At 39.5% G+C, this 12,050-nt stretch overlaps 1 protein-coding gene across 1 annotated transcript; it reads left to right on the top strand.

Moving 5' to 3' along the window:
- Positions 1-1,897: 1,897 nt before the first annotated feature.
- Positions 1,898-2,245, top strand: LOC131031485 (acidic endochitinase-like). The gene has a single exon (XM_057962612.1). It carries the CDS (start codon positions 1,898-1,900, stop codon positions 2,243-2,245), a length of 348 nt encoding a protein of 115 aa, XP_057818595.1.
- Positions 2,246-12,050: the final 9,805 nt, after the last annotated feature.

Here is a 12,050-nt window from a genome sequence, read left to right as displayed (position 1 = left end):
TCCATTGCAATTATTTTTTCTAAAGAGTGATGATTCTACATTATATCAAATGTTATATGGTATCTAGCAATCATTCTAATATCTAAAACCATTTTTGGAGGCCCTCTAAAAATTTGTGAGCAACTCTTTTTCACTAGATGACTATTCTCCTTGTTTTCTATTATGTGACCTTGTTATTTATTCTAATTCTATAAGGATTTTATCAAATTTTTATCTAATATAAAATTTATCCTTCCCCTACCTTGTCTCTTTCCATCCCATATTTTCTTGGTTTTATGGTTTTGAAATAGCTCTTTTTCATTTCCTACCCTCTACTCCCTTTCTAAGCCATAGCTTTCCTAGTTCCTATTTTCCTCCCAAATCTCTTTCAACTTATATAAATTTTTCTCGATTGTAGTATTTTCCATCCCACATATACTTTTTCTCCAAATCTATATTTATTCTGGATATTTTATTTTACCATTCGACTTATATTTATATCTCACCCTCTTTTTCTTCCAAACCCTACTTTGTCTAGTTCTCTATTTCACTTTTTGTATTCAAGATATCTGATGAATAGACAAAAAAGTAAAGAAATAGTAATTCATTATACCAGACTCTGGACAATGCAGTGTCACTCGAGAATTCTATGATAGAAATAATCACCAACATAGCATATTAGACCATGCAGGGTCACCAAATAACAATATACCACAACAAAATACATATATATGCAGCATATCATTGGCCATGCAAGGTCCACAAGGTATATTATATATAGATTTAAATATGATGAACATTTATACCAAATATATAGTTCCGATTAGCATAAGGAAAGATAGTCTTGTACCTTTACAAAACTACTAAATTACAACACCTAGGGCACATGAGGAATGCACAGCTAGCCAAAGACAAAATAACACCAAAAACAACATGAAACTACCTAAAGACAAGAGATAAAACTAGCTAGAAAAAAAACCAACTAGCCACCCGCTAAAGACACAAAGATATGGTCTAAAATCTGGAGGCATTACCCTCTTGCCAACGACTTTCTCAGAAAAAGATTTTTTTTTAAGAGTCCTTAACAAAAATTGAAGTACCAAAGTCCAAAGTGTCATTAACCACTAAGGTAGGGGGTTCCATTGTAGTAGAGGGAGGCATTGTATACCTCTTCCGCTTCTCTTTCCTATGGTCAACTTCTTCTTGAATAGCCTTCAAAGAAGTCGAGTTCCTCAAGGCCATCACCAGGCTCAAAGCAGACTTATCCTCAATTTTTCTCCTTTGGCTCTCTTGACTTTCCTTAAGCTTCATCACAACCGTGCTCTCGTTTCTCTATGAAATCTTTTAATTGAGGTCATTCAGTATTTATTCAACCTTATCCCATTTCTAAAGCTTACCAGCCATGTTGCTAGCATCCTTTGAAACCCATTCATCTTTTCCCCTTCCTTAGCTAAAGCCTCGAGCCTATTAATCTTTCTTATAGCCACATCAAAGTGAGGGAAGAGCCACTTAATATGCAAGTCCTGAAACTCAACGCATTCTTCTAACCATGGAACCTTTGCATCCTGAGTGAGGGGGCAAGAATAGGGTTAGGGGTGTTCTATTTAGGAGGAAGGGGAGCAACCTCCTCAGAATCCTAAGGAGACCAATCATATTTTGAGGTCGATGGGGACTCTAAATCCTTGGGAATTGTCTCCTCCAACTCTAACAATTCCACATCCTTAAGAGGCAAATAGGGGGAGATTTTTTATTTCATCTCTCTGTTAGGATTGAAATGAGTTGAAACAAGCTCATGTTTAAAGAGGTAGTATTGGAGTTAGATTTTGCGTAGGGGTTCCCAAAAGCTCCACCATAATATTAGGGTCTCACAAGGGGCCAGGGGGAGATGACAAGGGACCATTAGATGAGGATTTTCTAGATGGAAATTATAAAATCTAAGGATGAGCCCTTGGTGAAGGGGCTTCCGTCACTGGGCGGAGGAGCAGGAAACTACTACTTGAGAAACATCATAGATGCCCAGAATGTGGCATCCTATCTATGGGACAACTATCTGGGAGGCCATTCCAACTCTAGGCCCTTGGGAGACGTTGTTCTAGATGGGATTGACCTGGGCATTGAGGGGGGCACCACTGAACACTGGGTAAGTTTGGTAATGTACATCATGGGTTACAGAGGAGGTAAGAAGGTCTATGTCACTGCAGCTCCTCAGTGCCCATTCCTTGACGCATACTTGGGGACTTCTCTCATGATGAGCCTTTTCGACTAAGTGTGGGTGCAATTCTATAACAACCCTCCTTATCACTATGGTGGGATTGGGGACTTCCTCGATGCTTGGAAGTAGTGGACTTCTTCTCTTCCCTCAAATGCCCAGATATACCTAGGCCTTCCTGCATCCTCTACAGCTGTCGACACTGGCTACATTCCTCCATCCACCCTCATCTCTGATGTGCTTCCTCAAATCCACACCTCTTCCAACTATGGTGGAGTAATGCTCTAGTCTAGATACTATGACCTCCAAAACGGTTATATATCTATCATTAAGAATTTTGTCTAGTCTCTTGTAAATATTAAAATGAGCAGAGAATAGAAAACAAAACAGCAAAAAAGAAACACACAACATAAGGTTTAACGTGGTTCACTACTAAGTGGCTACGTCCACCAGAATCATAGGGAATTATCTTATTAACCAAATATCCAATACATAGTACATCTAGTATGGGTTGCACTCAACCATTTATATAAACATATCAGATACGAAATGGAGAGTTTAGGGAAGACAAACAGTCATGTGACCATTGGGCTTCATATACCCAACAATCTCCCCCATGAAGGCCAACTGGTACATCCATGCACTGGCATCCCTACTTCCATGTTCGATCTTACATTCGAACCAAACCCAATGAATATTTTAACATCGCCAAAATCTATTCAAGAACACTTTGAATGAACCTTCTCCAAATTCTATCAGACAATAAAATTTAAAAGCTGAACTTCTTTTATTTGAAAAATAATTTTCTCCTTACGGAGGTGAGGATACTCTGCCTCTTCTTTTACAGTAGTCATCAACATTGCCTCCTCCCTTTTCACAAAAAAATACTTCTTTGGAATATTATTCCTTGAAATATTATTCTACGAATCCAATGTGTTCTGCTCCATCTGTAATGATTTGTTTACCTCCTTCATGTGAGGCTATTCACTATCTAGGTTGATACTATCATCCACATCCATCCAATCGGATTGGTGAGTCTTAATAGATTTTGGTCGGGATAAAACATCTTCCTTCTCTCCCTGCGATGCTTGAAACCGCTTGGAGCAATGTCCATTATCCTCCACTATTGTCAATGGTTGGTTTCACTTCAAACCAAAAACTCATGTTTGCACTCCTTCATCTAAGTCCATAGGTTCGTAGTCTTCTATTAAATTATCTATGCAAATATTATCCTCAACATCAAGGGAGTGCCTCTTTATTTTTATCAAGGCCATGCCATATGCAAAGCTCTCCAAAGCCACAATTTCTGCCAGGCTTCCTTGCCCTGCTACCTCAGTCCAATTTGCACCCTCCTCATCCTAGGAGTCAACAACAGATTCAACTTGGGTCTCTGATGGCATACACTCTTCCTCACGTAATCTCTTGAATTCATCCTCTTCAACAATAACCTCTTGTAAAGCGGAAAATCGCGGTCGAACCCTAGTTGGTCTCCCCTCTTACAACTCCGAGGAGAGAGAAGGGAGGTTCGCTAGGATTCGATGGGTTTTCACTTAGGGGGAAGACTTTACATTCAAAAGAGGGGTTGAAACCCACAAGATCCAATCCCACGCAATGCAAGATTGGATGCTAAATGAGTTTCAAGGGTTAGGAACGCAAGGCTACCCTCTTTTGTAAAGAATGTTGATTAAGGAAATTAAGCTAAGGATGCATAGAAAGTCATAAAGATTCGCTTATAAACTGAGTTCGGGTTATAGGATGAAGCTGCAGACCTGGAATTAGCAGTAAAATGTCGATACGGCACTGTCCTGCAAATTTGGGCAAAAGTTGTCGGGACGATGGCGCTCGGCGCCACGGTCCTCCGAAAAATCCGCGAAACGAAGGGGGATCGGTTCGTCTCTGCACAAGGATTCCAGATCTTCAATCTCAGCCACGTACCTGCAACCTACACACAGAAAAGCAAAGATGATGGGGGGTTAGGGATTAGGGGTTTGCCTTTAGGTCAAACCCCGGTTTTGGAATTAACCAAGAAATGAGCAAGAGCTGTAAATGTAAATGACTGTAATGTAAAACAAGTACTAATACCTTGTTCTAAGGATGTTTGTATCCTTATGTGTGAAGGTTTAGATGTTGTATGTTGTAGTATGTAGCATGTAATAAGTGATCTCCTCTTCAATGGTTGAATCCTTGACTTGAATGCAACACTTAGCCTTGAATGGAGACTTGAAATGATCAATTGCTTGAAGGAATGCTTGAATGCTTGAGTATAGTTTCCACGCCTTTTTCATCATATCGAATGAGAGAGGAAAATGTAGTTTATATACTTGTCATTTAGGGCTGATAGACTGATTTTCCCGACCTTAGGCCGACCAGGGAAGTATATTTCCAAATTGCAATAAAAAAGACCCGATATCACTTAGGAAACCGGGCCCAAAATAGGACCCAGGGACCAGGGCGCTGGGCGCCCTGGTCCTGAGGGACCAGGGCACTGGGCGCCCTGGTCCTGAGGGACCAGGGCGCTGGGCGCTCTGGTCCCACCTCCGGGACAGCGGGGTGCAAAGGAGGTTCAGGCCAGGGTGCATGAAAAATGCAGTTTTCAGTGTTGCGAGCAAGTTTTGGGGTCTCCATTCAGGTTGCGTGTTGCGTCGCCATCGTGAAGACTGAAATGCAGTCGAAATTGCAAGTGTCGCAATTTTAGGACGCTACATTTAGCCCCCACTTTAGCGGGAGTATGTATGCTCATACTTCCGGTAAAGTACAAGGAAACAACGTTGAAAGACTTTCACCACGTCAAGGAGGCAAGATACACCAAGCCCCCAGTGGACAAAGGATCTTACAACTTCGATTGACAAAGTAAAAGGGAAGATCACGAGGAAGAACCATGACTGTCAGTAGTAAGGTTCCCTCACTATGAGTCATGCAAAAGAAATACCAAAAATCTTCAAGACAAAGCTAAGTTTGCCAAGAAATTTTCAAGTATCTTTGAAAGGATAGACAGGGTGTATGCCCCCCTACGTTAAAGCGATCGCACACGCCTCAACGAGGGTGATTGTTTTAACGTAGTGATACACATAAGAAATGAGAAAGGAAAGGAGCACATTATCGCAAGGATTTAGCCCCCAAGTGTGAGATAAACCCAAGGATAATAGACACAAAACACAAAGCACGAGGTGACTTCGCTTTCCTCGGGGTCAGTATGCTATATGATAAGTCATGTATATATCATATGGATGTATGCATAATTGTTCTTCATTCCCCAATCAAGGAAGGTCACCTAGAAGAAGGGAACACATGTGTCTTTTGAGTCAACATGAGAGAGATCGAGAGATCTCAATGCTTTGCATCGTCCTCAAGTAGACAACACTAAGGACGACAAATAGAAGAATGAGAATAACTTATAGAAGAAGTAACAAAAGAGAGCGGAAGAGAGTCTGCTATGCTAATGTAACTAGTCTAGCATGTCATCTACCCCCCGATCTTGCTGATCAATGTTTCGGGAAGGCAGGGAACACGCTAGAGGAGGAACATCCAACACAGCAGATGGAGCTATCATAAGATCCAAACAAGGGCTATGTTCATGTTCCAAGCCACATTGTTCTTGTCTAGGAGCTAGGATAAGTGCTTTAGAAAATTCATTAGATAAATGGTTATCAACATCAACAAGTTCATATTCACTATCAGAAGCAAGAGGAGTAACATTTTCATCATGCATAACATTTTCATCTATATCATCATCAAGATTTATAAAAATAGGATCTTTAACTCGCACAGGATCAAGACCATCATGCATCTTATGTTTAGGAGATTTAGGCTCAATATCCGGCTGAGGAGAAAATGGAATAATGCTTGTTGAAGGTGTTTTTGGAGATTGTAAAGTTTGAGAAGCAGCTGCTTGAGCCCTAAGACGACGCTTTTGTCGACGTTCCCGTGCAGAACAATTACGTCTAGTCTTAGTAGGAAGTGTAGAAGATAGAGGAGGAGGAATGTTCTCATCCCTATCACTTGGGTGTTTAGGTTGTGGTCTCTTAGGCTGGATAATAGGAGAAGAAGAAGGTCTCTTCTCTCTATAGAAGGCAGGAGGAGGAACTGCTCCATATAAAGGAGGAGTTTTTGGTTTAGGAAGAAGACCAAGTCCATCATGACGAGGAGGTATAGGTCTATTTTTAGAAGATTTATTAGGCATAGACATAGTCGCATCCATAGGGACGGGTTGGGAATCTTCTTGGGGAAAGACATTAGTTTTGTCTTTCAAAGGAAGAATTTCCTTCTCAAGAATGATAGGAATGTCAAGTTTAGGTGCTCTAGGTTCACTTAGAGATAGGATCATATCTGTTTTCCACTTTTGATAAGATTTGAAAAGATGATCACTTCGCGGAGGAAGAGATTGGAATTGTTTAGGCCAAAAGTAATCAAGAGGAACGCTAGAAGTTCTTTCAGCTGGTTTAAAGAGACTATGATTGACAGTAACAACTTCACCATTATGGGGAAATTTCAAACACTTATGAATAGGAGAAGCAATAGCTTTCATGGAAGATAGCCAAGGATAGCCAAGCTTCACATGAAATTGTTCGGAAGATGGAATAATAGCAAAGTTCACATCAAGGGATTTGTTATGGACCTCAATAGGCAATGTAATAGAACCAATCGCAGGAGAAGAAAATGCATCAAATAATTTCACAATCACATCTGTTTTGTCATAGATCACTTGATTCAATTGCAAAGTAAAAATAAATTCTTCAGTAATAACATTAACCATGCACGAAGGATCAATAAGCACTCCACGGCAAGGCATATTATTGACTTTTGCAACTATGTATAAAGGACCATCAGGTGCCCTAATGGTTTCACTAGAATCAAATGTGATGGAAGGTTCTTTAGGGTTTTCTTGCTGCTCTACAAAGTTAATCACATTCGGAGTCATAGACACAAGACCATCAGATGAGAAAGAGGAATCATTAGCCTCAATCACATTAGAAGTATGAGAAGTATGAGAAGGTAATGGATCAGTAAAAATCTAAAGATTTTGGTTAGGAGGAGCTACAGATGTGTTGCCTTTATCATTCACTCCAGAAACAGAAATAGTATTATTATCAATCAAATCTTGAATTTTACCCTTTAGAGAAAAACATTTTTCAGTATCATGACCAGGCTGACGATGAAAGTGACAAAAAGCTTTGTGATCAAAATAAGGTGAAGTAATCTTTGCAGGATCAATTTGTCTTATAGGAGGAAGGGCAAGCACATTTTGTTCCAATAACTTATTCATAATATCATGCAATGATTCATTCAAAGGAGTATACTTTCTTTCTTTCCTGAAAAATTTAGAAATAGAAGGCACACCTGATGCTGCATTCACATTGTTGTTGATGATGTTTTCATTGAATTTGATAGAATCTCTGTTCGGTTTAAACTTCCCAAATGGTTGTTGACTGCTATCACCCTTATCACTCGGAGCCATAGGATGTGATTGTTCCATTTGACTCACAGTCAGTTGATAATTGTGAAGAGTGGCACACAACTGTTGGAAAGAAGTAAACTCAGAAAACAGAAGTTTGTCTCGAATATCTTTTTGTAAATTAGAAATAAAGATTCTTTGAATATCATTATCAGGCACTGGAAAAGAAATTTGAGCATACAAATGCTTATATCTACCAATGAAATCAGTCACTTTTTCTTTAACACCTTGTTTACAATGCATCAAATCAATCAAAGTAACTTTAGGACTTATATTGTTTTGAAATTGTTGAATGAAAGCATTTGCAAGTTGTTCAAAAGAAGTAATAGAATAAGAAGGCAACGAGCAATACCATTGTAGGGCTTTGTCTCTTAATGTTCTAGTGAACAGTTTTGCAAGCAACCTTTGGTCATAAGCAAAATCAGTACAAATTGTTTGAAAAGTCTTAACATGTGTTAGAGGATCTCCTTTACCATTATAAAGTTCCAAATGCGGGATTTCAACATGTTTAGGAGGGATAGCTCGAACAATGTCAAGAGAAAGTGGGCTCGCAACATCAAATGTGGGCACACTAAACTTAGATTGGTTCATAGAGGCAATTTGTTGCTGTAAAGAAGAGACAGTTTGTGCAAGATTATTAATGGTAGCTTCAGTCGAAGAGTTCATATTAGGTGTGTTAGATTGAGATGGAGGTGTGATGTTATTGAAAGATGGTAAAGAGTAAGGTGGTGGGACCCTATGATAGTCAACCATAGGGGATGATTGGATAGGAGGAACACTACAAGGAGGAATGGAATGATTAAATGAATTGCCCCCTTGTGTCATGTTCATTTGTGAAGATGTAATAGGAACACTTATTGAAGGAATGAATGAAGAAGTCGGATTAAATGAAGGAATAGGGTTAATTGAAGAAGGAGGATTGCCCCCATGACTGGTAATCACAGGAGGAATGTCTTGTATAGAGGTAGCCATGATGTTTGATGTAAAGGTAGGTAAACTAGCAATAGAAGTGGTCAAAGGAATAGAATGATTGACTTGTGTAGGAGGTTGTGTATAACCTAAAGATTCAGCACAACTCTTCATAGGCATCACATTCGAATTCACAATGTGTGAAATACCACGCAAAACATCAATTCCATTCTTATCACTTTGAAGCATGCGTTTTAGACCCTCAATTAAAGGAAGAGCTTGACTATCGGGATACTCATGAGACATCCATTGGTGAAAATCGTCAAATTGGTTATCCAATTTGGAAAGTTGTTCAACGGAAACTTCATGGAGAGCTTCTTCATCATTAGGAGGATTAGAGGAATTACCCATGTCCTCGTTAAAAAGACTACTCAAATTAGGTTCCATCTCCTCAGTAGTTAAACCTCGGAAAGACTTAATTCTACGGCTTCGTCTAACGGGAATAGTGTAAGTAGGACTTATTGTTGTAAAACTCATGCACTAGAGAGAGAGAGAAGATTTTGATTTTAGAGGTAGCAATTTTCAGTAAAACCAGCCAATCTTCCAGATTTAAGCTGTTAAATGCAATCACAACAGTCTCCCGAAATTTCAGAAAAAATGTTCGGGACCGTGGCGCTCGGAGTGCAACACGGTCCTTGCAACTTTTTTCGAAATTTGCAGGGATGAAAGGTATGATGATTTTAGAGCTAATCTGAAAAAATTGAGGGATTTTACGATCTGTAGATAGGCCAAATTAAAGTTGCAAATTCAAAATTGAACCCTATCAAGATTGTCGAAAAATGCAAAATTTTGAATTTTGAAAAAGAGAGGGAAACTGAAATTTTGAATTTTATGATTTTAGAGGGAATGTCAAGAGCAATGCAAATTTTGAAATTTAAAAATTGATTCAATTTCACGCAAAATTCAATTTTGAAAGCGGAAATCAAAATTGTTGTAATTAGGCACTTAATTTCAAAAGTCACAAAATGCAAATATTTGAATAAAGCACTGAAATTTCGAATGAATGCAAATACAATTTTCAGATCTAAGACAGTAGGAACACAATTTTGACACAAAATTTCAGTTTCGATAATTTTTGAATGATTAGGAGCCTTAGACCAAGCAATCACAAGACCAACTTTGACTGTAATTTTGAAAGTGTTATAATTGACAAAATCAGCCAAAATTCTGGATTTTAGCAGGAAAATACAGCAAGATCTCGCTCCCAAAATTTTGGAAAAAATGTCGGGGACGATGGCGCTCGGAGTGCAACACGGTCCTCGCAACTTTTTTCCAAATTTTCAGGGATGAAAGATATTGTGATTTTATTGCGGAATCCAAAGTTACAGCTGATTTGGAGATGTTTTGATCGGTCAAATTGTCGGACAAAGGTTGAATCAAGAGGGTTTCAAAAATTAGGGTTTTGACACTTAACCACTTAATTTTCAGAATTAAAGCACAAATATGAATTGATAATTTGTAATAGAAGGACAGATCTGAAACAAGCATTAACATTTAGACATTTCGCAAGTTTAATTATTAAAAAGAAATTTTAGGGTTTTAATGCAATCACCTCTAAAACTTTGCAAAAGATCAAACATGGAAATGTAATCAATTTTTTCAGATCTAAGCATGAAAAATCAGAAAGGATGTTCACGTCGGGTTCACCAAAATGTAAAGCGAAAAATCGCGGTCGAACCCTAGTTGGTCTCCCCTCTTCCAACTCCGAGGAGAGAGAAGTGAGGTTCGCTAGGATTCGATGGGTTTTCACTTAGGGGGAAGACTTTACATTCAAAAGAGGGGTTGAAACCCACAAGATCCAATCCCACGCAATGCAAGATTGGATGCTAAATGAGTTTCAAGGGTTAGGAACGCAAGGCTACCCTCTTTTGTAAAGAATGTTGATTAAGGAAATTAAGCTAAGGATGCATAGAAAGTCATAAAGATTCGCTTATAAACTGAGTTCGGGTTATAGGATGAAGCTGCAGACCTGGAATTAGCAGTAAAATGTCGATACGGCGCTGTCCTGCAAATTTGGGCAAAAGTTGTCGGGACGATGGCGCCCGGCGCCACGGTCCTCCAAAAAATCCGCGAAACGAAGGGGGATCGGTTCGTCTCTACACAAGGATTCCAGATCTTCAATCTCAGCCACGTACCTGCAACCTACACACAGAAAAGCGAAGACGATGGGGGGTTAGGGATTAGGGGTTTGCCTTTAGGTCAAACCCCGGTTTTGGAATTAACCAAGAAATGAGCAAGAGCTGTAAATGTAAATGACTGTAATGTAAAACAAGTACTAATACCTTGTTCTAAGGATGTTTGTATCCTTATGTGCGAAGGTTTAGATGTTGTATGTTGTAGTATGTAGCATGTAATAAGTGATCTCCTCTTCAATGGTTGAATCCTTGACTTGAATGCAACACTTAGCCTTGAATGGAGACTTGAAATGATCAATTGCTTGAAGGAATGCTTGAATGCTTGAATGCTTGAGTATAGTTTCCACGCCTTTTTCATCATATCGAATGAGAGAGGAAAATGTAGTTTATATACTTGTCATTTAGGGCTGATAGACTGATTTTCCCGACCTTAGGCCGACCAGGGAAGTATATTTCCAAATTGCAATAAAAAAGACCCGATATCACTTAGGAAACCGGGCCCAAAATAGGACCCAGGGACCAGGGCACTGGGCGCCCTGGTCCTGAGGGACCAGGGCGCTGGGCGCTCTGGTCCCACCTCCAGGACAGCGGGGTGCAAAGGAGGTTCAGGCCAGGGTGCATGAAAAATGCAGTTTTCAGTGTCGCGAGCAAGTTTTGGGGTCTCCATTCAGGTTGCGTGTTGCGTCGCCATCGTGAAGACCGAAATGCAGTCGAAATTGCAAGTGTCGCAATTTTAGGAGGCTACGCCTCTTTTCCAACATCTTTCTGTTCAAAAATTCTAGCGTCTATATAGGGACTATCTCCAACTCCAAACGGGATATCATGATGTTCATCCTTCACCACATGAATACCAACAAATTCTCAGCTATTAATAGTTTGGCCAATAAGTGCCAAAACTGGCTCAAGAGGAGAGAAAATGAGAATCCCAACATCCTTCTCTTTCGCTGGATTCTCCTCTTCAACTGAGTTCCCCTCTTTCTTCCAGCCATCCCACCAATGTATGTGATGCTTGAAGCATAGTTTTACATGGACCATAAAACTACCATAGAAGTTATAAATTTTACCTTCTCCTTCTTCCTCCATCTCTGCTCAAGACAACATGGCTCTGATACCAATTGTAAAGATTAAAATGAGAAGAGAATAAAAAACAAAACAACAAAAAAGAAACACACAACACAAGGTTTAATGTGGTTCACCACTAAGTGACTACGTCCACCAGAAACATGGCGAATTATCTTATTAACCAAATATCCAATACACAATACATCCAGTATGGGCTGCACTCAGCCATTTATATAAACATATC

Source organism: Cryptomeria japonica, chromosome 6, assembly GCF_030272615.1.
Source record: "Cryptomeria japonica chromosome 6, Sugi_1.0, whole genome shotgun sequence".
NCBI classification, from domain to species: domain Eukaryota; kingdom Viridiplantae; phylum Streptophyta; class Pinopsida; order Cupressales; family Cupressaceae; genus Cryptomeria; species Cryptomeria japonica.
The sequence above is the reverse complement of the archived record's forward strand: the minus strand, read 5'-3'. Positions and strand labels throughout refer to the sequence as shown.

Bases quoted from the DNA above. Each gene is read 5' to 3' on its own strand.
- LOC131031485 (XM_057962612.1), top strand. From the start codon at position 1,898: ATGGAAATTATAAAATCTAAGGATGAGCCCTTGGTGAAGGGGCTTCCG.